The 27,310-nt window shown below is 40.6% G+C and overlaps 1 protein-coding gene across 3 annotated transcripts in view; it reads right to left on the bottom strand.

Annotated features, from left to right (window-relative positions):
• The window catches only part of FRMPD4 (FERM and PDZ domain containing 4), a 447,655-nt gene that overhangs the window by 22,591 nt on the left and 397,754 nt on the right, over nt 1-27,310 (bottom strand). For all 3 annotated transcript variants that reach the window (XM_073354871.2, XM_078854064.1, XM_073354879.2), the window contains exons 5-7: nt 18,321-18,366; nt 3,457-3,561; nt 1,404-1,511 (exon numbers count right to left, since the gene is read on the bottom strand). In XM_073354871.2, the coding sequence (XP_073210972.1) occupies nt 1,404-1,511; nt 3,457-3,561; nt 18,321-18,366 (259 nt within the window). The remainder of the gene's footprint in view (nt 1-1,403; nt 1,512-3,456; nt 3,562-18,320; nt 18,367-27,310) is intronic.

Below are 27,310 nucleotides of genomic sequence, written 5' to 3'. Positions count from 1 at the left end.
GTGTTGACTCAGAGGGAATTTAAAGCCTACCCAGTCAATCTACTCTTATTGACACTTCTAATTTGTGCTCAAACACAAACAATATAACAGTAATTTGAAGAAAGATGTTTGCTAAAGAAAAGTAATATGACACGGACATGTGCTGTTTACTAATTGCTTTTTCTGAATATGCTAGGAGGTGCATGTGTCCAATTATTAAAACCAGCCAACATTTTTCTCTTTAATCTGTATAGCACCTTGTAGTAATTCCTAACCAATCTTCTCTCCCAGTTCCCAGTACCTTATAATCAACTGATCAAAATTTCCCTGCCTTCATTTCAGTAAAAATCTGTCCTTACCACAGCAGCTGAAGAAAGCCGAGGTCAAACTGATTGAACATCATGAAATAATCACTATGAAAATCATGTTGATAGAATAAAATGGGAAACTTTTGAATAAACCGTTGTGATAGAAAACATCAAGTGCTGAAGTGGAAAAGAAGAAATCCCTCAAGTCACTCTTTATCTACTTATATGATCCTCATCACCATAGTACCTTGAAAACTCACGTGTGACTTTCACAGAGAGAAGTCATCCTGACAGAGCTTTCTTGGGCACTGGTCCTAGGCTGTGGAAGGAACTCCCACAGGAACTAAGGACCATCACAAACCTCACCCCTTCCACTATAACTGCAAAGTGCATTTCTTTGACCTTGCTTTCTCGAACACAAACACAAAGCAATGTGTGTGTGTATACGACATAACCAAACAAAACGCTCTACTGCACACATGCGGGAACAAACACATGACAGCTGTTAGTCATGTTTCTTAATGCACTGTTGGAAGGTATTCAGATATTATGGTGATGAGTGCAGTATAAGAACCTACCTAGAACTGAACAGAACAGGTTCTACTCCCTACTTGCATTAACTGTATGTCACAACTTCACCTTGGGATTTAGCCTCTCTATGAAATATGTTGAAGAAAAGGAGACAATACACTGACATGAACAATTTATTGTCATTATCCTGTCTTGATTTCACTAGACTACAGGCTAGATGATATTCAGTTAGCAACCAACATCTTAATCTTCTTACCTTCTGACTTTGCTGACAAATCAAACTGGCATTTGGCAGAATATCAGACCTTAGCAAAGTCCATGCAAATTTAATTAAGCTGCAGTCACATTAAAATTATCACTCCTATTTTTGCTTCACTGACACAACACTATGCTTTTATTGGCAGAATCTTATTACTTCTTTACTACACACATCTATGAAGTCAGCCATGAACAATACAATGATCCAGGCTCAGGCTCAAATTCTGAGCTTATTGGAGTTTTTGTTTTTCTATTACAAAGGCTTTGAAGAATATTTTAATGGCATCGTTGGCACTGTACATTATGAGGTTTGGTAGATTAGTCTACCTTTATTGAAGTACTGCAGTCGAAACGGAAGGATTTGGTTTGCCCATTTTCAAGATATACCTTCAGTACATTTGGCATGAAGAGAAGTGAATTGTCCTTAACAGTTTCCTGTTAAAACAGATTAGTGAATTAGATTACACTTCACATGCAACAAGAAGAACCTAAATTGTATTCTATAGGGAAGAACACCATACAGCAGGGAAGGCTGATAAGTCTGAAAATGGGTATGTTGGATCAAACCCAAAGCAGAATTAGCAATGCCTCGCCGCAGGAGACTCCAGTGATGTGCCATATAGCTAGAATAGCTGCATGTGACAGACCCACCAGTTGTTAGACTGCATGTCCACAGTGCTGCAACTATGGTGCTATCATTAGCTTTTCCATCTGTAATTGGTAAATCTGATTACAAATAAATGACTACCATAATGAAAGTTCTGTCCTCATTTACAGCAGAGATCTGTATTTTCATGTGGAAATGATTCAGTTGTTTGTTTTTAAGTGATAAGAATGCAGCACAAAAACCCTGGAAATTTACCCTTTTACCTGTCCTTTTGCACCATTGCTTGTTTTTTTACAATAATGTTCTGCAAGAACATGTGATGTATGCAGATGCAGTTAGAAAATACCTATTTGGGAACTATTTATCACATCACTGTAAAGTTACATTGTATAACAGGCTGACCTCTCATGATGTCAAATTAAACTCATATGGTCAAATTCATTCCTGCTGTACCTTCATGGACATCCCTAAAGATGCATCAGGGATAGAACTGGTCAATACTCTTTTCTGCAATGTGTAGCTGTGAGGACTGGTGCCAAACAGCAGGATATGAATACAGCTCTGGATTCTGAACTAGAATTGAGTGAATTAATTATTTTTTGGTTCAGAAAAAAATGGCTAATTTCAAACTGGAACTGAATTTTTTTAATTTCTTCCTCACTGAAATGAAAACATTTCATTTGGGTTGATTGAAAAAACATTCAAAAATGTTCAAACAATATTTTTGAAATGAAAGTCAAGTCAAATCAAAACAATATTTAATTTCAAAATGTCAATTCAAAATGACATTTTGTTTAGAAAATGTTGATTCAAAATCAAATGTCAAAATGGTTAATTTAGAAAATGTGGAAATGAACCGTTTCAACTTAAAAATCTTTCCCCATCATTTTCAGTTGCCCTTAAACTGCACTTTTTGGCAAATTTACTATTCAACTGAAACATTTTGCCGGGCTCTATTCACCGATATTTTAGGGCTTTTGGATGTGGGGTTTTGGCACAAATATTATCATTCACAAACAATAATGTATATTGCTCGTTTCTATTGTGACAGTCTGGGAAGGGGATTGCAATGTTAAAAGGAAATTTGATTCATTCATGGGGGACAAAACAGAAGGCGATTATTGGTTTTTCAAAGTGAAATTACTGATTAACAACATGAAAATTACGAGTTTTCTCCATGTAAACAAAGAACTCAGAGGAAGACATAAATGGATCACCAGCTTCTGGCAATTTATAAAACAAGCAAGCAAGCCAGGAGTTCTTCTTTAAAAAGCTGTGCCTTTGGAAGGAGGCCTGACTTTGCCTGGGGACAGGTTAGGGAGAGAACAACTTAAAGTAGATAAAGACCTCTTTAAAATTCAGGTTAAGTTAGTGTTAATCTGTTTTCCTGACATACTGCTTCACTGGAGTTTACAGGTTTTCCAGTTACAAAATTTCCTTTAAAACAACAACAAAAAACCCAACAACTCTACAGAAGAAAAACAAATCCTATGCTAAATTAAGATATGAGCCACATGAACTGTAGTCCTCCTGGAATTTTAAATTTTACATTTACAAAAGTCTGAAGATTTTGTAGTGCTCTGGGCCTAATTAATGTGCTTTAATTTATTTAGATATTTTAGAATGTTCCTCTCCAAAACCTCTACTATATTTTCTACAACAGTACCAAGGTTGTGCTTACTGTACATTTTTCTCCCTTTAGAACTTTATAGAGTGCCTTTCGCTGAAATGGTCTTGTTCCTTCTTCAAGTTAAAATGGCTTGAGGTACTCACTGAAATCTGGCCATTGATAATGACCTCTTCGGAGAAGCGTACTTTGACCGGGTTGGACTTCAATCTTGCCTTTTTTGCAGCACTGATAAATGCTGATTTAGGAGACTGGAAGAAATAAATAAAACATTTCATATAGTTCTCAAAGCATAACCTATCCTTCTTGCCTCTGTGACATACACTCTCCATTTTCTGATATGTCAGGTACCCCAAGTATATGACAATATGCTCTGTGCATTGTTAATTGAATAATTAAAGAAAATCATAGTATTCCTGGAGGTATGGAAAAATTAAGTAGATACAGACACATGCAGTGAAAGATTGCACCTTATTCAGCGACCAGACTGGACCAATATGAAGTGCTCACACAGTCACTGGGAACTTCTCATGGGGCTTTTTCATTGATTGCTGTCAACCATGCTTGTTTGCATGAGTGAGCCGTGATCAGTGACCAGTCAGTGACCTTTTATTCGAACACCAAATGGAAAACTTTTGCACTGTTTAATGTTCACACACACACAGTCTCTGAAAGTTTTGCAATCCCTGTAGCATCATTATATGACTTTATTTCCACTTATAGATCAGCACCACCATAAAGAACACGCAGACTTGCCCTCTATTCCACATACTCTATATGGAACACTTGGTAGTGACGCATCAGAAGCTAACAAGACTCCATCTCTAAGACACGTGTCACCACTGTCATGGTTCCAAAGCATGCTGTGCTTTAGACCCCTTTTAGTCCCTCTTAAGCATACCCCCCTCTGGGGATAGGTTTTGCTACCTGCACTATTCTTTAGGATGGAACCATGTGGTCCTACCACTCCTAGACTGGATCTCTGGGTAGCAGCCCCCCCGTTTCCCAACAGTGTTAATACAACAAGCCCAACTGTGTTTGGCACCAGTAATTTTTCCTCTGGGAACCTGTGACTGAGACTGATTCAAGTGACTCAGAAAATCTTCTTCAAACCAAAGTATTATTTATTCACCCAAAGGTACACAGAATGCAGAGTAAACAATAAAGGCCTTTATGTTTATTTCCCCTTACTTAAACCTTAGTCTTTCCTTGTGAACTTTGGTAAATTAGATTCAGCCCAGTTATCTCCATTTCTGGATTGTCAGAAGCAGCTTCTCTCACTGCAGCAGGCTGCCTGTGTCTCCCTCTCTGTCTCTCCTAGCATTTCTGTCAGTTTGCTCACTGGGCAGCCCCCTTTCTTCCCTAAACCAGCATCTTTAAGGTATTAGTATCTCCTTTGATCCTATGTTTGGCCTGGGAAGAATAAACTTTTCCAGCCTAGGTGGAGTGAAGCAAGGGGTATTCCCCAATTAATACCTTCCTTTCCCCAAGGACCCTTGGCATTCTCTAAAATAGCACCTTACTTTTGCCATTATTTCATTTCTTTCTAGTTTTTCCCTTACAGCCTCCTTTGGCAGGATATAACATAGATATACTGAATTGCACATGGTGTTTATAAGAAATAACAGAGATATTTCCCTCATTCTCCCACTTTTGGAAACTGGTACAAAATTATAGATAATTCATCACTGACCCTAATTCAGGAATCCTCCAGTGTACTTTTGTCCACTGCACTCCCCACCAAGTTCACACAAGGCCAAATGTTCAGTCATTAATCAAGAAAAATTCTCATTGAATATCGGGAGTTTTGGCTGAGCCATGACTGGATGATTTGGCCTATTTTTAACAAATTTCTTCTGCTCAAACAAAAAGAAAAGGTTTCCACTTTTAGCAGCAGTAGGAAAGATGTGTTAATTTGAGATCAGTAACATGCTTAGGGCTCCTAGGGGAGATTTTCAAAAGCAATCAGCTTCGGTCTGACTCTGCCCTCCTCTCCCTCCGCTCCACTCCCGAGGTCACTGGGTGAAATCCGGGCCCTATTGAAGTCAAAAGGAGTTGTGCCATTGACTTCAATGGGCCTCATATTTCATCTGCTGAATTCAACAGTTGAGGCAGGCCAATGGTGAGCATATTTGAAAATCCCATCCCATGTCATTGAAGAGTTATTTCATTAGCTATTTCAATGGTTGGTTGGTTGGGGGGTGTGTGTGTGTGTGTAAGAGAGAGAATTTAGTGCATGAATGGATTAAACTCCATTATCCACAAAGCACAGTAATATATAATTTCAACACTCCCTGTCACTATTCTTCAAACATTGCTCAGGAATAGCAACCATGGAGTTGGTTCAGCCTCCATGTCCTTCCAGTCCTTGGCCTTTGTTAAGACTGATTAAAAAATATTTTTGGTGATGTAGACGCCTGGCTTCTAGAAACTAGACTGACATCAGAAACTCATTTCACACAGACTACTGAATAGCCATTAGGTGCCAATAACTGCAGCAATTACAGATACGACCAAACACAAACTGGGTGCACTAGGAGTGAAAGGCTCTGTATTCTATTAGTAAACATAGCATCAACCCAGTTCCCTGCATCCAAACTTGAGCCAGGAAACACAAGTTTCCCTTCCTCACATTCATGGATCATGCTTATCTGCACTTTCTCTGACAGCTGTGACAGGGAAGCTGCATATTAGAAATGTTATATGATAGGAAATCCCCAGGTAAGACTAATTGGGATGAGTTGCAAAAACCAGTGAGGACTGTTAAATAATACAGAAAGATCTGAAAAGATTAGAAACATTAACCCAGAAAACAACAAAATGAGAATCAGGTTAGAAAAATGCAAGCTAATTCCCCTGTGGAAAATAATCCAAGGTGCACACATTCAGTGACAGGGGCAAAACACAGAGAGCAGTAATGTAGAGATGAGTCTGGTTACTATAAAGATTGGGGTGAGAGGTCAGGGATCCTGAACCAGGGATCTCTTGAGAAAGTAAAGATCCATGCCTGAACACAGTCTGATTCAGGAAGAGGACAGTTTGGGGATAGCAGGATGTTATTTTGCTAGGGTTTGTTTGCCTATACCTGCTGTCAAAATTTATTGGTCACAGCAAGAATTTATGCAAGGAAGCAAAAAACAAAAACAAAACACAAAGTAAAATTTCACAAGCCACATGAGTTCCCAGTGAACAGTAAAAAGTATCCAGAGCTGTAACCTTCCTCTGACATGCTTTAGGGAAAAGGCCATTGGCTATCTGATCTTCTAATGGACGCACCTCAGGGCTTGGCAAAAGGAGCATTGCTGCTGTGTGACTCTCTGTAGCAATTCAGTTTTGTTGAAATACACTTTTGTCAGAGGGAGAAAGAATGGTGCACCGGTCCCATTTAGTTTCTTCTGATACTCTCAAGAGAGCTTGAGAGGGAACTAGAATGAGGTCAGGTTTCATTTCAGGATCCCCAGATAACTGAAAATACTGCACAAGTTAAGAAGTGCTAATAAAATGGGCTAATCTAAAGTGCAACCCACTATTTAAATTTATTCTGGTCTAATCATCACCACATGCTAGAGAATTCAAGACAACAAACATGGAAATAAAACCTGTTACCTCTCTCACAGGAGAACGATTCTTCCCCACTGCCCAAATGTAAATGCATTAGTCCTCTATCAGTCTCCGGACAATTTTTTGTTAGAGAGACCCAACACAACATGGTCACTAGATATCGGACACTATGTGAATGACCAGAAGGATATATATGCATATCTGTGAGGGGCATATGCCCCAGGGGAAGTGGCTGGGGCAGTGCTACACATACTCCTTCTACTTCCCCTCACCCTCTCTGCAGTGTGTATGTGTGTATGGGAGAGAGAAAGGGTGACGTTTCCCTCTCATTCCTTCCCTTCTCCAGTGTGTGCAGGGTGCTATCCCACAGGGTATCCAAGTAATGGAGCCTGACCTTCCTACTTCTGGTGGCAGTGGAAAGCAGAGCCATGAGGGGGCTGGCTGATCGGTTAACTCACCTGACAAGGCAGGAGAAAAGGGATAGTTTCTGCTTGCTCTTAATGCTGGTAAATCACCAATTTGGCTCTGGTCCAGCCCTGCCCTTACCCACCTATAATGGGCTTTACAAACCCCATACTGAGAAAGACAGAAGGGAGGGGAGAGTCTTCCCTGCTTACAGGCAATCAGGCTGGCAATAAAGAAAACAAGCCCAGCTATAAAGGAAGGAGAACAGAGGGCGAGGAGGCAGAAAGGCCTAGGATAGCAAAGGGGCCACAGCACCACGTCAGGCTGCCTCTAAGAAACAAACAAGGAAACAAAAGAAGGCTGCAAGTTGAAGGGTGGAGAGACTCAATTTGGGTTCAGAGTTTATGGACTGGTCTAACTGTAGGCAAATTGAAGGGGATCAGTTAGGAGAAAGCTGGAACCCCAAGAGAGACTGCACCAAGGGCAGGAGACACCCCCCTAGAGCTAGATCTCGTATGATGTAGGAGATTAGGCTGATTGACAAGTTTTGTCTGGAGGCTGAAAGGAATTTTTGCCATATGACAATATTGGCAAAATTGCTATGTGGGTTTTCTCACCTTCTACTCAGCATCTCAGAAATCTTGTTTGGTGGGGGGGTTACATTATATTGTCATAACTTTGCTGGATATCAGAGCTATTTGTGGGTTTAAATGGTTCCAAAATGAAGTCCCTGTAACACAATGGGTTGCTTGGGCAGGGGCCCTGAGTGTACCACTGCATGATAAGGGGACATGTCTCTGTGTCCCGCACAGCATGGAGTTCCCATTTCTCCTATATCCTGTGTGGAGGAAGGGAGAGGGGCTGGGACTCTGGCTTCCAGCCAGGGACCCTGGACAGGCCCGAGGGTGTAGAGTGGCCTTTGTTCTCAGACCTGCCCTCAGACTTATAGAAGCCAGGCCCATTTGTAACCAGTGAAAATTTGCACTGGAGGGAAGTATTTGGAGGGAATCGTCCCAGCTGGTTAAGAATTTTAAAAATGGTGTGGCCTCTGCATTTTGGCATAATATAGCATATGTGTCTCATTGTTTTCATGTCCACATCAACCTGGCTCTTGGTATTTTCATTCTAAAAGCTGATGAACTAATTCAGAAAAGAAAAACAGTTTTTATTAACTTTCATAATTCCAATGTCTAACAAAAGAAGACCAGTAAGAAAATAGAAGGGATATGCAGTAGGTGATTTCCATTTTAATGTCTTCATATTTGTAGCCTGAGCATACCAGTGATTAATGAATCACAGAGTGGCAAGTTCATTTGTTTCTGATGCACCATCTTTTAGCCAAATGGAAGACATTATTCTCAGTTAATGACCTTAAGCAGGAGGTATTTACACTGATGCAATGTGTCTGTCATTGTGAGATATTTGCACTGTCTGTGATAAAAGCATCCTAATTAGAACTATTTTTGCAAATGTGAGGATCCATTTCAATGGAGGAATCAGAATATGTAAATACAAACTAAATACTAGCACAACCTAAATAATGCCAATAACAGTTATTTCTGTTAAGAGTTCAGATTTATCTTTGATCTTGTATCATGTTTACTTGTGTATGGACAATGAAATAAAAATGCCTTTCTCCCTATGGTCTAGGGTTTTATTCTCATGGACAACTTCATTAATAGTCCAGTCAGCCAACAGATAGCACACTCAGAGCTCTTATATGGTATCTCAGTTAGTTTGGTCTTTGAACAAAGATGGAGTAATACACTCTTGGAGGTTTGTTTGGAGGGGATATAAAGGTGAAGACTGAATACCTCCTTTGCTCCCCATGGCTAGCCATATATTTGACATTTACAATCTTACAGCCCTGATCCTGCACAGGGATCCACAATCATACACCCTCGGTCTCATAAGCCTCAGTGAGGCTCTCTACATGTGTGGACCTCTTTGCAGCATCAAGGACTTAGATGTCACTGTTGCAGAGTAAGAACTATTCTACTGAACTTTTATTATTCTTGTTCGCAGTGTTGTTATAGCATATAGGTCCCAAGGTATTAGAGACAAAAGGGGGGTGAGTGTACCTTTCCCAGACCTTAGAAGAACTCTGTGTAAGCGCCAAAGCTTGTCTCTTTCACCAGCAGAAGTTGGCACAATTAAAGATATTACCTCACATACCTTGTCTCATTATTCTTCTCATTATGTTAACTTTTCAAAATTGGATCCAATTTTTGTTAACTTATGCTAAAATCAGGTCAACTTTTGTTAGTGGGCCCAGTTTTAAGTTAAATAGTTTTCACTGTGAAAATGGAAATTTTCACAATTTAGCACGTTTTTTGCAGTCAAATCACAGTTTCTGTGAAATTCTGAGAAGTAAAACTGTTTCTACCATTTTTCACAAGCCCTGCTCAGACTCCTCTCAGAAGCAGGGCTGATGCACAATATAGTTTTACTGATGCTCAGGAAAAGGGACATTTAGCAGCTCAGAATAAGGTAGCAGGTATAAACCCTACACAAAACACCAGTACCAGACTAATAGAAAAGGGAAGGAAAGTCACTTTGGCAAAATGCATGTCAAATCAGAGTCCACATTCATATGCTTGGAAAATAAGGTCGTTTAAAAGAATATACCTATCTGTATACATCCAACCTCAATTTTAGGTTTGCGAATGCTTACTGCCTATAACTGACCTGTTGGTTACTATGAAATGAAACATATTCCATGCTGGGCACAAAATAGGGAAAACTGTATTCATGCAAGAAGAATGTGTTGATGTTTTGGTTTGTCTCTGTCCCTCAGGTCAGTTCCATGAGACAAAATTTAGCAAGTACATAAAATACATGAACAGGAGGAGAAATAAACATATTATGATGAATAGTAAGTAATGTACATAGGTGAATTAAATATATCAATACAAAGCCATAAGTGAAGCTGTTCACTCAGACATCTCAACTAGTTTGCAACAGCAACAGCAGCAATGCATGTGTAAGTAATAAAATAATGAAAACACCCGAAACTGAAAAGTCAGATATTTTACCGCACAATATGTAACAACCACAGTGCACTGATGGATGATTTTCAATGTACAGTAACTGTAAAATTTTTGACACATGAATTTCTATGTTGAAGTAGCTATCCTATTCCTGGCATTTGTTAACTGTTTGGGATTTTTAAAACAATGTTGTGTATCAGAGCCAACCAATTATATTTTGCTATTTTTACTGCAGTTATTGGTCATGCACATACACAGCACATGCCTCCAAGGTGAAGAATTGCCAATACTTATTTTAATGAAAGCATCATGGAAAAATCAGCTGGTTCATTCTATAGTAAACAATGATGATGCGCTAAATCATCAGACATTCTAGTTTACTGAGATGGTCCCAGATGATTCTACTGAAACCAAGGATTTGTTCCAGATTTAGTGGAATGCTGGGGCATATCACCTGGCCTCCTTCCTGGCCTATTTATCTCCATGTCTATACTACTGCTGTGCTGAGCTCCTGTGCAGTTATACCTTCAGGTATCTGCAACTCCCCTTACTCTTGCTGGTTATGTCTCATGTGGAAGTGGCCTCTGTTTCTTATTCAACAGCTGAGAGGCATAAAGGAAACAGTTTTCAGAGTAACAGTCGTGTTAGTCTGTATTTGCAAAAAGAAAAGGCGTCCTTGTGGCACCTTAGAGACTAACACATTTATTTGAGCATAAGCTTTCGTGAGCTACAGCTCACTTCATCGGATGTATTTTCCACTGCATGCATCCGATGAAGTGAGCTGTAGCTCACAAAAGCTTATGCTCAAATAAATGTGTTAGTCTCTAAGGTGCCACAAGTCCTCCTTTTCTTTTTAAAGTGTGTGTCTGTGAGGAGTGGGGGGTGCTGCACTACACTCAGCTCTACAGAGCAGCTTTTGCAGGAAGGACTGTTAGGTCCTGTGACTGAAAATATCATCAGCCATTCCACACCCAGCCACCAGATGGAAAGAAGAGCATGTGAGGAGGAATAAAGAGAGAACTAGAGGAGGGTAAATTTAGGAGGGAAAGGAGAACTAGGGGCAGAATAGGGTGGAAAATGAGAGCTGGAAGGGTAAAAGATAAGACAAAATGTGTTGGAAAGAGAGGATCAGAGAGAATAAGCTTGAGGCACTCTTCCATTTTTCTGACTAGGGTAGAGGTAATTCTTGATTTAGTCCTAAGTGGTGCACAGGATCTGGTGAATATAGCTGAACCACTCAGTAATAGCGACCATAATGTAATTAAATTTAACATCATTGTAAGGAAAAAGTGCCAAAGAAACCTACCACAGTAGCATTTAACTTCAAAAAGAGGAACTATACAAAAATGAGAGAGCTCGTTAAATAGAAATTAAAAGGAACCGTCACAAAGGTGAAATTCCTGCAAATTGCATGGAGACTATTTAAAGACACCATAACAGAGGTTCAAACTAAATGTATACCCCAAATAAATATATATATAAAAACAGTAAGACGACCAAAATAATGTCACCATGGCTAAACAGCAGAGTAAAAGAGGTGGTTAGAGGCAAAAAGGCATCCTTTAGAATTGGAGGTCAAATTCTAGTGAGAAAAACAGAAAGGAACATAAATTCTGGCAAGTTAAGTGCACAAGTTTAATAAGGCAGGCCAAGGAGCCATTGTGGATAGTTCTCTGAAAACATATACTCAATGTGCAGTGGCAGTCAAAAAAGCTAATACAATTGTTGACTGAAGTTTTTCAATAAACATTGACTTTGACATATGTCATAAATATAAAGGGAAGGGTAAACCCCTTTGAAATCCCTCCTGGCCAGGGGAAAGCTCCTCTCACCTGTAAAGGGTTAAGAAGCTAAAGGTAACCTCGCTGGCACCTGACCAAAATGACCAATGAGGAGACAAGATACTTTCAAAAGCTGGGAGGAGGGAGAGAAACAAAGGGTCTGTGTCTGTCTGTAGTCGTTTTGGCCGGGGACAGAACAGGAATGGAGTCTTAGAACTTTTAGTAAGTAATCTAGCTAGGTATGTGTTAGATTATGATTTCTTTAAATGGCTGAGAAAAGAATTGTGCTGAATAGAATAACTATTTCTGTCTCTGTATCCTTTTTGTAACTTAAGGTTTTGCCTAGAGGGGTTCTCTATGTTTTTGAATCTAATTACCCTGTAAGATATATACCATCCTGATTTTACAGGGGGGATTTCTTTATTTCTATTTACTTCTATTTTTTTATTAAAAGTCTTCTTGTAAAACACTGAATGCTTTTTCATTGTTCTCAGATCCAAGGGTTTGGGTTTGTGGTCACCTATGCAAATTGGTGAGGCTTTTTATCCAACATTTCCCAGAAAAGGGGGGGTGCAAGTGTTGGGAGGATTGTTCATTGTTCTTAAGATCCAAGGGTCTGGGTCTGTAGTCACCTAGGCAAATTGGTGAGGCTTTTTACCAAACCTTGTCCAGGAAGTGGGGTGCAAAGTTTTGGGAAGTATTTTGGGGGGAAGGACGCGTCCAAACAGCTCTTCCCCAGTAACCAGTATTAGTTTGGTGGTGGTAGCGGCCTGTCCAAGGTGTAATATTTTGTACCTTGGGGAAGTTTTGACCTAAGCTGGTAAAGATAAGCTTAGGAGGTTTTTCATGCAGGTCCCCACATCTGTACCCTAGAGTTCAGAGTGGGGGAGGAACCTTGACAACATATGACAGTATATGTCCAGAAGCACTTCTTTTAAAAGGCCATAAAAAGGAAAATGGACTTGTTTGTCCTTTTCCATCACACTACCTTACATTCCATGGTTGAAATCCTGGCCCCACTGAAGTCAGTGGCAAAATTCCCACCAACCTCAGCGGGTCAGGATTTTACCCTAGGAGTTTAAAGGGTTAATGAAGAAAGTGGTATGTCAGACTATGAAATGAGTTCCATTCATAAAGTCTGAACACATAACACAATAGGCCAGTTAATTAACTAAACTGAATAAGATACCTTGTGGGATGGCAATCCATTCACAGAATAAAATGGTTTCAAATGATAATCAAATACCAAACTTCCAAAAACCCAAAACTTTAAACTACTTCAAGTCCTTCAGCTGTTCAATCATTTTCTTATCAGCAGAGATGATATTCAAATTAACCTGGGAAAGATTTATTAGATTGACAGGAAGAACAAAAGACCACAATGTTTTGTTTTGGTTGTAATTAAAATGAATGAGATTAAACAAAATCAATCTGTAAAGTTTTAAAAAAATACTAAGTGAATTACATTGAGTAGCAGACCAGAGTATTATCAATCTACATTATTGCTATTTTCAACTACAATTGTAGTGGACAGTTCATTTTAAGCATGAAAACAATACAAACGCTAAACACAACAAGCGTAAACTGTTCCCTCAGGAAAAATAATAAAGAAATAACGATAATTCTGTAATTCCCTTTGGTGGGCATTCTTCTTGCAGCAATGGGAACACAAATGTTCCTCAGGAGCGGAGCTGGATGAAATTTTTCTCATAAACACTTGTTAAAAAATGGCATTTTTTCAAAACTAAAATTTGTCATTCAAAATGTTTGATTTTTTATTGTTCCTTTCTTTATCCTATTTCCCCACTTTCACTGAAAAAATGAAAACAAGTTAAAAAGAGGGGTAACATGGGCTAGAGAAAATGAAAAGAAGAAAAGAAGAACCTAAAACATTTTAAAACTAAAATCTACAATAAATAGTTTGTGAAATATTTTTAATAAAACTAAAATCATTCCTTTTTGAAACCAGAAGAATGAAAACTAATTCAAATTTTGTCATGAAAAATCTCGACCATTTTCCAACCAGCCATACTCAGGAAGAATGGCCTTTATCACACTAAGAACATAAGAATGGCCATACTGGGTCAGACCAAAGGTCCATCAAGCCCAGTATCCTGTCCTCTGACAGTGGCCAATGGCAGGTGCCCCAAAGGGAATGAACAGACAGGTTATCATCAAGTGATCCATGTCCTGTCACCCAATCCCGTCTTCTGGCAAACAGAGGCTTGGGACACCGTTCCTGCCCATCCTGGCTAATAGCCATTGATGGACCTATCTTCCATGAATCTATCTAGCTCCCTTTTGAGCCCCGTTATAGTATTGGCCTTCACAACACCCTCTGGCAAGGAGTTCCAGAGGTTGACAGTGTGTTGCGTGAAAAAATACTTTTCTTGTGTTTGTTTTAAACCTGCTACCTATTAATTTCATTTGGTGGTCCCTTGTTCTTGTATTATGAGAAGGAGTAAATAACACTTCCTTATTTACTTTCTCTATACAACTCATGATTTTATAGACCTCTGTCATATCCTCCTCACTAATTACCACATTAATGCTTAAGGTACCCCACCACCTCTATTCAGCCGGTGACTAGTGTGCCTATCTAGCAACAAAGAACACTAGGAAACTAACCTGGTTTCTGCACCTGCTAGAGTTCCATAGCCCCAAACAGAGTGCAGGCATTGTCTGCTAGCTATGGGGTATGGTGAGGTCCCTCGCCTCCCAGTGCATAGTCCGTGAGGGGGGAGGGGCAGTATAAACACACACACAAATTAGTTGGCTCCACTATTCCTTTTTGAAGAAAACTGTGTTGTGTGTCCTGCTTCCATGCTATTTCCCTTGGCTCTCGTCACTGTGAGCACCTGCCCTTCTCCTGACCCAAAACATGGCTTCAGCAGACATGAGCAAGGTTTATTCCAGTGGTTCTCAAACTATGGAACTGATGACCCCTTTCACAAAGCAAGCCTCTGAGTGCATCCCCTCCACTCCCCCACATATATAAACAAGTGTTTTTAATTTATTTAACACCATTATAAATGCTGGAAGCAAAGCGGGATTTAGGGTGGAGGCTGACAGCTCGTGACCTCCCATGTCATAACCTCGCAACCCCCTGAGGGGGTCCCAATCCCCAGTTTGAGAACCCCTGGTTTAGTTTAATGGTGGATGCCTCAGAGTTAAGGAGAAGAAATTCTTTATTTTAATAACGTTGATGGTTTTACTCCACCTTGAATTATTTTTGTTATTTAATATCTCTGTGTTATTATGATTGTAGGGCCAGGAGGCACTGGGCAGGGACAGGCCTACTGATTTGTGGGGCCTCAAGCAAGAGTAGGGACTCCCGTCTCCTGGAAGCATAATCAGGTCCTGAGTTACCCTCTGGTCCACCTGCTGGAGGAAGAACTGTGAGAATCCTGAGGTCACATGGGATGAAAGGCCCCAGTCAGCTGCTTGGTTTGCTTGTGTTTATGGTTGATCTTGAGGTAATTCTGTTCTCATTTTAGTCACAGTTCATTTAGGATACTACTTCACATCGACGCCATGTAGCTCAGCAAAGGAGATAGCCTGATCATCCAATCAAAAGCAAAACCACCTCAAGCCAGAAGACCACACAGATGTACAGTTACACCTTACTGTCAGTACTGAATACAACAGCAGCTCACTGAACTACATATAACTGCATGACAGGATAGACCCCTTTTTTTCACATGACTTTAAAGCAAAGACTCAAATCAGTCAAACGAGGGACTTCGGTGACTTGTGCAAAAATGTGTGTAAGAGAACTTTTTTTCATGTTTTATAATATATTTATTGTAATCAAAACCACTAAACATACAGTGAGCCTAATACAGTGCTCCCAGCTACCTCCGTGAGATTTCTGACTACAATGGGGTGGCACATGCTCGACTGAAGGTAAAAATCTGTATCTTGATATTAGTAAAACGATCTGGGTTAAAAAGAAAGAAAAGAATGAAGGTAAATGGTCCTGTTGTGCATGGCCAGCACATACGTTTAATGGGGCCAACCCCCTGCCTCAAGTATTCTTGTGCAGCAGCCATTGCACAGTCTTGTTGGAGAGTGCATGCACTGTGTCCTGCTATAACCGCTGCTGGCATTAGTTACCTGGAAGGGTACAGGACAAGGGCAGATTAATTAACTCCCATTCCATAGCTGGGACCATACAGCTGCTTGGGTGTGTGTATGTGTGCGATTGACAGAGAAAGAGAGAGATGTGCAGTCCTTTGGGGATCCTGGTCGGTCTTCCCTCCCTCTTTATTGCAGTTAGTGTAGTTTGTAGCTGAGGAGTCACAGCATATGCCAGCCAGGACTGGATTCTCATTTGCTTACCTACACACTAAGATCCAAACAGGTTCAGGATTGGTCAGCTCAGTGTAGAACATGGCTGTAAAGCGCTATCACACTACTCAACTCCACACAGTTGAAATACAGTAGCACCTTTCAACTAAAGATCTCAAAGTGCATTGTAATCCTGATTTACGCCTCACAAAAGCCATGTGAGGTAGGTAGGTATCCTCATTTAACAGAGCTGGAAACTGAAGAACAGAGAAGTTAAGGGACTTGCCCACAGTCACCCAGGAACCTACTGACCAACATTTTCAAACTACTTTCAGGAAGATTGGGAACGGAAGGCCTAGTGGGGGTTGGGCCTCTGCCCCTGCGGGATGTGATATGTTTGGGGTCGGGGGTTGTGTCCTGTCCTTAGGAACTGGAAGGCCCAGGCAGGGGGCGGGTGGGTTGGAGAGCAAGCCAGCCCCAAGCTCACCTTGGAGTGGTTGCTCTTGTCTCACCGGGCTGGCCCAGCTCCCCGTTCCTGTGTGCTGGCTCTCGCTGCTGCATGCACTACTGGAAAACAGGCTGCTATATGCCTTTCTGCTAAGCATATGCCTCTTTGACAGTAATGTCTCTAACGTATAAGGTGGGACATTTAATCTGACAATGGCTAATATATTTAATCTGTATTCTGTAAAAACAATTACACCTTGGATTTTTCTACCCACACAGAGCTGAAGTTTTAGCAAATTAAATCTACATATAAGGTTGTCCATTTCAATATTTTAATCCATTACTATTGGTTTAATTCTCCTTTTACAAACATACAAGCTGGGGAGTGGAAGCGGGCTATATTTATCTTTCATCACAAAATGCACAACTCTGTGGATGCACATGGGGAGGACTACAAAAACTGGCTCTTTTCTGAGGGTATTGCAACCCCCAGATTACTCCTGGGTTGAAAGCTGGTTGGGTGGAGGAGACTTGCAGAGGAGGGAAATCCCCCAAACCCATTAGAATAACAGACCAAATCTCAGTGTCTCAATGAACTGAGATTCTAGCCCATCACACTCCTTCCTGTCCAGCTCAGCCTCCCACCCAAAAGACTCAGCCTGTCCAGATCCTGAGCCAAGCTTCATTCTCCTTTCATCCTCTTTCTTTCTAGACCACACTGGGGCTCCTTCTCTCTCCCCACCCAGCACTGAGCCCCTATACAGGGGAAGGTGTCAAGCACCTCTGCTTCCCGTCTTCCCTGCTCTCCCTGGTTGCTTTTCTCTCGGGCTCTCCCTGCCCTGCCTGAGTCTCCTCCCTAAACACACACAGGCCCCCTTCACCAAGCCATGCCCATCACTCTTGCCTCAAACAATAGCAAGCCAGCATCATCCCTATCTCGTAGGGAGTGAGCCAATGGAGCTGCTCAATTTTGAGCTCCTGCATTCAAGATGGCAATGCTCATGACTTGGGGGAGGTCTAGGTTGGATATTAGGAAACACTATTTCACTAAGAGGGTGGTGAAGCCCTGGAACGGGTTACCTAGGGAGGTGGTGGAACCTCCATCCTTAGAGGTTTTTAAGGCCCTGCTTGACAAAGCCCTGGCTGGGATGATTTAGTTGGTGTTGGTCCTGCTTTGAGCAGGGGATTGGACGAGATGACCTCCTGAGGTCTCTTCCAACCCTGATATTCTATGATTCTATGACTTCCCATTCCAGCAGTGGCAAAAGTGCTCACAACACAGCATGCAGATGGGGCTCTCCCCTCCCAGATCCCTGCTCCACCCCCGCCCATCCCTGGCACTGCCAGATCACCTGCCCTGAGCTCCCCCTCCCACATGGCTGAGATAACATTATTAAATCAGGAGTTGGGAGTTTTTGGTTACAAATAGGAGTGTCGCTGACATACCATGAGAGTTTGTCAGTCTGCCTGGCAAGTCAGTACAATTGCTGGGCATAGAACTCAGCCTGCTGTTCAGAAAACACTATAGATACTTACTGGGTAAGGTTGAACAACAGTCAGGAGGATCGATTCTTTGCAGCTTCTGTAAGGAAAAAAAAAAACAGAGTGAAGATCCATACTTTCATGCTCTAAAGATAATAAGCTTTTCTTTCTAATGGGGAAAACTGTGATCCTGTGGCCAAGTGTTTATTACAATCACATACCAGAGCATTAGAGAGATGAATAATATGCCAAAGTCACAATGAATGTTAAAAATGAAGTGTTTTCCAATGTAACAAAGCAACCTGACTTGAACCTTATTATGCAGTTTACACTGGGAGATATTATTGGCATCATCAAATAATTGTGCACAGCAATGATAGCTTTCCCTACTGAGCATGGAATAGTTTGGATTCATCAAATCTGTTTATCATTTGCAAACTACTTATTTCTTTCACTGGCCGAATAAAATGCAGTTGTTTCGCATGTTATCCAGCTCCTGCAGATTTAGAGCCAAATTTAGCTGAAGACACTGGGGAGGGATAGGTAAAAGTGAAGGCAGAATTTGGCCCTGAGAGTCTTCCTGAATTCATCTTTGGGAATTGGGGGAAAGGAAGATTTTGAGGATATCCCAATTACAGTAAAATATTTACAACATTATCAAAGAAAGATTATTCTTTAAAAATCTGATAGCTCTTCTTTGGGTAAAACCAGTGAATTGAAACCAGGTAAGCAGCACAATTATCTGAGCAGGTGAGTTTACAGGACAACACTAAATTCCATATCAAGTCTATTAAAACTGGAGAGGAAACCACTAGGAAATTTTGCATGATCAAGTGATTCTGATAACTTAAAGGACAAATAAATGCTTATTTAAACGAGAAAACCCAAGTCAATACTTCATTTATTACATCATTGGATTGCTTGTTTTTTATTAGCTAAGAAAAGGTTAGTTGCCATTTTGCTGAGATGGAGTTGATTTTCTGTAGGCTTTCCTAATTTCAAATGTAATTAATTGTCTGTTTATGTGATTTATTGCCTGGCCAAGTGAAATGCAACTAATTTGAATGCCAGAACTGTTCAGTAGAACAACTAAAATAAATCACAATTGTAGGATTAAGCACCATGTCACTGGTTCTGTATGCAATCACCCTGCTCTGCCAATTCACTTTATTGAAATACCATTGAAAAAAATCAATGGAACCATGGGAAAAGGAAACAGAGGAGACACTCAAAGACTGGTAAGAAAATCTGTTTGGAATGTACCTGGTGAAGTCAGCACCTGCTAAGTGAATTAGTCAACAGATTAGCCCATCCAGCTTATCAGATTCTACTCCTGTCAATGGCATTGCACAGGTGTAACTGAGGGCAAACTTTGACCATATATTCTTGCAAAATTATAGTCAAAATGATAAAACTTTCTCAGTTTTCACATCAACTTCCCATTAATCATGTTATCATGTTAAATAGTACAGATATCCCCTTGAGCAAGAGGAATTGAAAGCTTTGGTTTTGTCTATTGTATCCTCTATCCCAGGCAGAAGAAGAAGAAAAATAACAACAACAACACTGAACGATAGTGAAGCTTTGGAAGAGCTACATATGGTAAATAAATTAAACATCCTTTCATAGAAAAGTCTACAAATCATTTAGCCTAGTTAAAATAAATAGTCACTTGGAGGAACATTACATGCATGAATTTTTTATTTTCAGAAATCATATTCTGCATTTAATGCTAGGTTCTATTAGTAAGATTTATTCACTCATGAAACAGTATGTACTCCTTGACTCATGGTGATGATATTTCTGAGGAAAAATAGCAAATTTTAGGATCATGGAAGTTTATAGAGGGAATTACCTTCAACCTCTATTAAATTAAAGTTCATAGATTTTGAGAGAATCTCAATCCTGTGTTTATAATCAACTAATAAAAATAATAGAACTATATCGGGTTAGTGAAAAACCTACTACAATTTTGGGCAATCAAAAATATGCAATAAAGGCAATTTATCATGTGAAATCTCATCACCATAGATATGGTGTCTACATATTTATCTATATCTACATCCACCAAAGTAGGTAAGTAGACTGATTTACAGACAAATTTCTAATATATTGCAGAGCCATGAGGCAAATATTTCAATTGGCCAATTGGTCACCTTCCTTGCCACCACTAATGCACCTCCTCAGGAACTTATTCTAATGTTCCAACCATTGGGCATGTGACAGGGTGCTGAGCAAAGGGTTGCTGATTCAACCCTCTGTCAGCCAGCTCCCATTTAGGGGAATAAATTTGAGCTGGCTGGAGATAACCTGGCTCTGATTGGGGAAGCAGAGACAGCTGCTGCCTAAATAGCCTGGGGCTGTATAAAAGCTGCAGGGGAAGAAAACCAAAGGGGGAGCAGAAAGAAAGGGAAAAGGTAGGGAGGTAGCACCTCCCTCCTATAGGTGGTGAAGGGCCAACTGTACATGGTGAAATGGTGGTGGGAACAAGCCTGTAAATAAACTGCACCTGTGGTTACTAACCCCCCAGGGTCTCAAAGTAACTTTGTGGCCCTAGCAGAGGCAGGAGCTGAGGGGGCCCTGCTGCGCTCTGCTATAGGAAACTTTAAAGTGTTGTCATTTTAAAAAAATAATTTGTCATAGAACTGTTTTCCCTCCTTAAATTAAACCTGTCCAAGACCCAGGATAGGCAAGATTCTAACTGGGCCAGTATCAGATTTTTTTTTTTTTATAACAAGAAGGTGACTAATTTAAAATTCTATCTTGGGGGAAATTTCCAGCTTCGAATAGGACCAGTATTTGCACTGGAATGACCTTTGACACTGGACCATAAATCAGGCATTTTTAGGTATAAGATGACATATCTGGTCATTTTTAGATATTTTTAGGGTCCCTTCTGAGCCTTGTACAATTGGACTAATAATACTGAGGCACCTGGCTTTATGGATAGAGAGGCACACAAAGTAGACATTAAAATACAATTTTTAAAGACTCTAAAACATTACTTAAAATAGTTTTCTGTAATACATATGGCTCATGCAAAATGCACGATGGTGGCATGTAATGTAAATGTTTTATCACCGTCTGTTTGAGATGACCTGCATTAATAAATAAAATAATACCTTGCTCTTACGTAGCTCTTTTCATCTTTCAATCTGAAAGCACTTGTATCATTATTACACTCACTCATGACTTCAAAACTAGCACAAACTCATGCTGATGAAACCCTTACCATGCACATCACCATGTAGTTCCTATATAGATATAATGTGTATATATAAAAACAACAAGGAGTCCAGTGGCACCTTAAAGACTAACATTTATTTGGGCATAAGCTTTTGGGGGTAAAAAACCCACTTCTTCAGGCTGCATCTGAAGAAGCGATTTTTTTACTCACGAAAGCTTATGCCCAAATAAATCTGTTAGTCTCTAAGGTGCCACCAGACTTCTTATTGTTTTTGTGGACACAGATTAACACGGCTACCCCGATACTTTTATATATATACACATATATATTAAAACTATATAACCTGTATACTACACAACTCCATCAAGTGTGTATATATAGGGAGTATATATAAAGTGTATATATATGTTCACACACACACACAACCCACTCACCCCACCGGATGTGTGTGTGCTATTAGATATTAAATACATAAACAAACTGATCATGTGACCTAATTTAAATTTGCACCATTGCTCTCCTAAAAACTTCAGGACAGCAACAGCACAAGGCAAAGACAAAAAAATCACTGTCAAATTTTCCCTTTGCACAAGCTTCTTTTCTCTTTTATTCACATACCTAAAGCATAGCTTCAGAAGGTATTTATGCATATCAAAATGTCTGTAACTTCCATCAGATTTCCCCATTTTTATTCTACTGATCCACCCATCACTTAATGAGTTGAAAAAAGATTGTAATCAAAAGTAGAATTTAGACCACACAGGCTAAAAGACCAAATCTATATTTCATGGCATTGTCAAAGCCTCTAGATTTTTAAGGTGCTCTATCATCTGCCCAGCCAACAAAGAATTCAAGTATCTATGGCCAAGTTCTCTTCATTTCAGAAAAGGGAATTAACTGAGGAGGACAAGTCTACAAAGTTGCAATGAGAATGGGAAATTCAGTGTCTCATCTCTCTGACCTTTGCAAAACCCTGTATTATGATTATATTTGTCCATTCCACCTACTCCTTGCAGGTACTTCAGCCGTAAGAAAAAGAGACTATCAATGGTCTAGGAATCAAGTTACAGAACATTAAAAAATGATCAAAGGATATTACTGAGTATTATCTCTCTCAGAGGACATGAGGCATTAACATTCCAATGAGAGACTGCTGAATTGGAATTAATTTGCAAACTGGATACAATTAACTTAGGCTTGAATAAAGACTGGGAGTGGATGTGTTATTACACAAAGTAAAACTATTTCCCCATGTTTATTCCCCCCCCACTGCTCCTCACACGTTCTCGTCAACTGCTGGAAATGGCCCACCTTGATTATTACTACAAAAGGTTTTTTCCCCCCAGCTCTCCTGCCGGTAATAGCTCACCTTACCTGATCACTCTTGTTACAGTGTGTATGGTAACACCCATTGTTTCATGTTCTCTGTGTGTATAAATCTCTCCACTGTATTTTCCACAGCATGCATCCGATGAAGTGAGCTGTAGCTCACAAAAGCTTATGCTCAAATAAATTTGTTAGTCTCTAAGGTGCCACAAGTACTCCTTTTCTTATTCCAATGCAGTGTTAGCCATTGACTTTGTCTGTGAAGTTGCAGGTGCAGCAATATGGTCCCTCTTTTGCCATTTGAATCAGACAGTGGCAGAGTAGTTCGGGGCAGTATCACGTGTAGAGATATGGACCAAGAAAATAGTTGCCTCTAGCTCATAATCACAGAAAATACAGTATGTAAAGAAGGAGAGTGAGGGAAGGGCACAATCTGTATTCATTCTTAAGAACTGAGAACTAGAAGTTATTTGCTATCTATTTTACTGAAAAATATGAACTCTTACAACACTCAGATGAATACTAGGTGTCTCACGCTGTACAGATAAGAAGACCAAGTCTCCAGCAAGAGGAGCTAACACTGTACACAGTACTTAGAAATTGTATTACACAACAGCAGTAGTATTTATATTATGTCAGTCAGGGATGCCCCCCCTTTTAGGCCCAGACTTATCTCTGAGTCATTCAGTGTGAATCATGAGATTCTAAAACTATTGTTCGGACATGCAATGATTACAATGACATCACTAAGATCGTCCTTCTCTGAAATGTCTATGCTGTGTCTTGCATTTTGGGTCTTTGCCATATGTAACAAAGGTCTGTGTTTCATATTTGGATATTTGAGAATCTGAGAATTATGTCATATCTGAGAATTATGACTGTCACCAGAGACTCCATACATAATTACATTTTCTGACTTAAAGAATTGTAGTGTTGTGTTCATCCCCTGAGTTAAAATCTGGGAGCCAAAAGTAATAGGTTGGTAAAAATATCAATCATATTCAAAGCAAAATGAAGCCATTTCTAACTTCCCAGAACTAGGCTAAGAAAAGCTCTGTGATTATGCATTTTAATGTCATTCATTATTGTAGACATTAAGACAGCAAAAGATTTTTCATCTTAAATCTGAGATCAATCTACTGTAGTCCATTATGCTTGGCTTCAAAGGGTTTTCTTTTATTTTAACTGCATATTTAGTTGAGAGAGTGAGTACATATACACTGACCCACCCACATACATATATATATATATATATACACACACACACCATCCCTGAGTTCTCCTACATCTCCTTATGTAAGGGAATTCAAAACTCCAACCTATATGGAATTTTAAAGTTTCTGGCTGACTGTTCCCCTGAGAGACAGAGGTTGTCCCCAAGCTCCATGTGAATTTAAGAGGTCAGGGACATTTCTTAAAGAGTCACTGGAGCAGAGGACTGAACCCTGTGTATCTCACCTCACCAGCCCTAAGCACCAGGCTATAAAGTTATTCTCACTTGCTTTTTCTCTCTGGACCAATGACTCTTTCATTATTTATTCACAGTAGTCCAGCTTCAATAAGAGAGAGAGAGAGATTGAGGGAGCCCCACAGAAGACTATCCTATGGTCCAGTGGCTGGACACCCCTAGTTAAATCCTTTCTCCTCGTCAGATAGAGGGAGGAACTGAACCTGAATCTCCTATACCTTGGGTCACCATCATGAATGTTAGGCATGTTTTGAGCACATCTGCTAGATCAGGCCTCACAGGCAAGCGAAGCACTTTTTCTGCCTGTCTTCCTCTGGTTCATGGATAGCATTGGGGCTTAGGCAGGAAATAGGTATCCAGACACCTGGAGTGAGGAAGCAGTGCAGATGACCAGAGGCAGAAATTTAGGCACCTAGGCAACTTTTACCTTGAATATTTAGGTGCTGAGTGAATTTAGATGACTACAGGGTTAGGGGGTACTCCAGCGGGCATTTTCTGGATTGCAGTGGAGCCTAAACCTGGTATTTAGGCACTGACATCTGGGGGTTTGGTGAGTAAGTACCCTTGTGGATCTGGGCTTGTGACTCAGCACCCTCCACAACTCAAAGCTATGGCTAAGAGCTCATAATCAGCTCCACGGTTGTACACAGTACAATGTTAGAATTCTGGGTCAGATCCTCACGCCTGACCTCTTTGTAAAAGATCTGGAGCAGTGTGAAGGGGTCCTAAATTCCTGGTTCTGGCTGGGGGAGAATTCCTCCAGTACAATCACTGAGGAAGACAGTCAGATGGATGCCTCCCAAAGACCCCTTTGCAACCACTGCTGTATCAGGGATGAGGCCACAGTACACAGCACTGAAGAAATTCCAGGCAGCCCTGTGGCCATAGGACAGCCCTGGGAGGCTCCCATAATTGAGACAGGCACCCAGAGCTATGTCTATACTGGCACTTTTGTCCGTATAACTTATGTCGCTCAGGGGTATGAAACAACACTCACCTCGGTGACATACGTTACACTGACAGAAACGCTGGTGTGGATAGCGCTATGTCAGCAGGAAAGCGTATCCCACCGACATAGCTACTGCTGCTCGTTGGGGGTGGTTTAATTATGTTGACGTGAGAGCTGTGCCACTTACGTGCCACTGTAAGTTCTCGGGTGGGCTGATGTACAAAAGTCTTAAGACTTTTAGAGAACCTCACCCATGGCAACTGGTAGAAAATACAATGAGCCATTAGATTTGGGGATGTCCAATAAGAATCAACTAGAATTTCTAAAGGCACTCTGTGGTGTGTTTAATTATTCCTAGCACTATTGTAGTTTGGATAGCTGCACTGATTCAGGAAAAAGCATTAAAAAAAATCTCCTTGAAAGATTTAAGTCTGCTATTACAGATGTGAACATTTCCAGAAGCAGAATTAGTCTGTATACGAAGCTGGTAGTTTTGCAGGATTCGTATTCAAACAAATCTGACCCCTCAAATAATTCAAATAGTGGATGCTTAAAATGGCCACTGCCACATAAGAAGACATTAGCATATGATTATTACTGCACTGCAGGATCAAGCAGAAGTAGAAACTACGCTGAGAGAGAGGACACTCTGATTCTAACATAAATATCTTCAATAATAGCAACAGGAATATAGAAAATTACCATCAAAGCAAATTGCTTTTCATATAAATGTTCTCTCTTTTAAAGGTTTGGCACAGTGTGAAAGTCGATCTTTAAAACTGTCATAGTCTGCAATTGGCACTAATTGGAACCCTTCTTGGCAATCTCAGCACGGGACCAAGGAGTCAGTGTGTGTGGAGATTGAATTATTCTCTTGCTAACAGAAGTGGCCCCATCAGATCATGACTGAGGCATGTTGGCTGACAGTGAAAGGAAGCTTGTGTTGCTGCTATAAAGATTTTGGGGAGAAAGAAGCCCTCATTCTCTAGGATTGTCTGTCAGTTTTATGGGCACTGATTTCACTTAAATTTTTCCTTTATTGTCATTATGGTGGGGAAAGTGCTAGGAATTCTACCTATTTAAATGTCACTGTTTTACTATCTAAGGAATTACCACCACCACAAAAACCAAACCAAAACAAATACATGGCCCAAATCACCAACTGTTTCTATAGGACCAACAATATTTTGAGCTCCATTTACAAGAATACAAGTAGCATCATAAACTATTTGGAAGCATCAACTAGAACTAGTTGTGGCTACTCAACTGCTTAGCAATGTTATTGTCTGGCTATACAGAAAGGACAGGACCCATCTGACATGGGTTTAATCAGGCCAGAACTTTATTATTAGATGTCTCAGACTACCCAGCAGATAAATGTGTACAGTGCAGGTAACCCCATATTTATTCTGTAATTACCCGGGGGGCTTTTACCAGCTCCCCTCTTTTTTCATCCAAGTCCCTCCAGCAAATTTATTGCTGGCACCTTACCATAATCTGGGGGGCTCCCTCCAGCTACGCCTCTTTTTCCATCCAGGTTCCTACAGCAAATCCATGGCTGGGACCTTACCACCCACCCCCCTTGTAGGAGGGCTAAGGTGGGCTATAAGTATGGGGGGTTGGCTTCCTGACGAACCAATCATAGAAGTCCCCAACTGCCACCCATTTGTTCCTTTAATGAATACCTCTTTTAAAATCCTTTTCCAAGCCATCTGCCACAAGGAGGTGCCAGCAATTAGCTTGGCTGCCTCCCCCTCACTCCAAACCCAGTCAGGTTCCCAGACATCTTTACTGCCCCCCCTTTTATATTGGCCAAAACAAATGGGATCCCAGGCTTTACAGGGGAAGCCCATACTCCCTGAATAATTTGGTGCCCCAGGATGCCCAAATTGCTGAGCCTTTTATGACCCCAAGAGATTTGGTCACCCGGCTGGTGGAATCTGTCGAGCCTTGTCCACCCGGGTGACGCTCCAAAGCTCCCAGCCAGGCCCTGAGTTAATGCATGTATGATAACACGGCTCTGCATCAAGCCCCTTCTTGTTCTGGGCAGCAATTGAACTCCTTTACACATTCCCAGCTAGTGTTCTCCAATGTGTGCCACATCACGTGAGTGA

This window comes from Lepidochelys kempii, chromosome 1 (assembly GCF_965140285.1).
Source record: "Lepidochelys kempii isolate rLepKem1 chromosome 1, rLepKem1.hap1, whole genome shotgun sequence".
Classification (NCBI taxonomy): Eukaryota; Metazoa; Chordata; order Testudines; family Cheloniidae; genus Lepidochelys; species Lepidochelys kempii.
The sequence above is the reverse complement of the archived record's forward strand: the minus strand, read 5'-3'. Positions and strand labels throughout refer to the sequence as shown.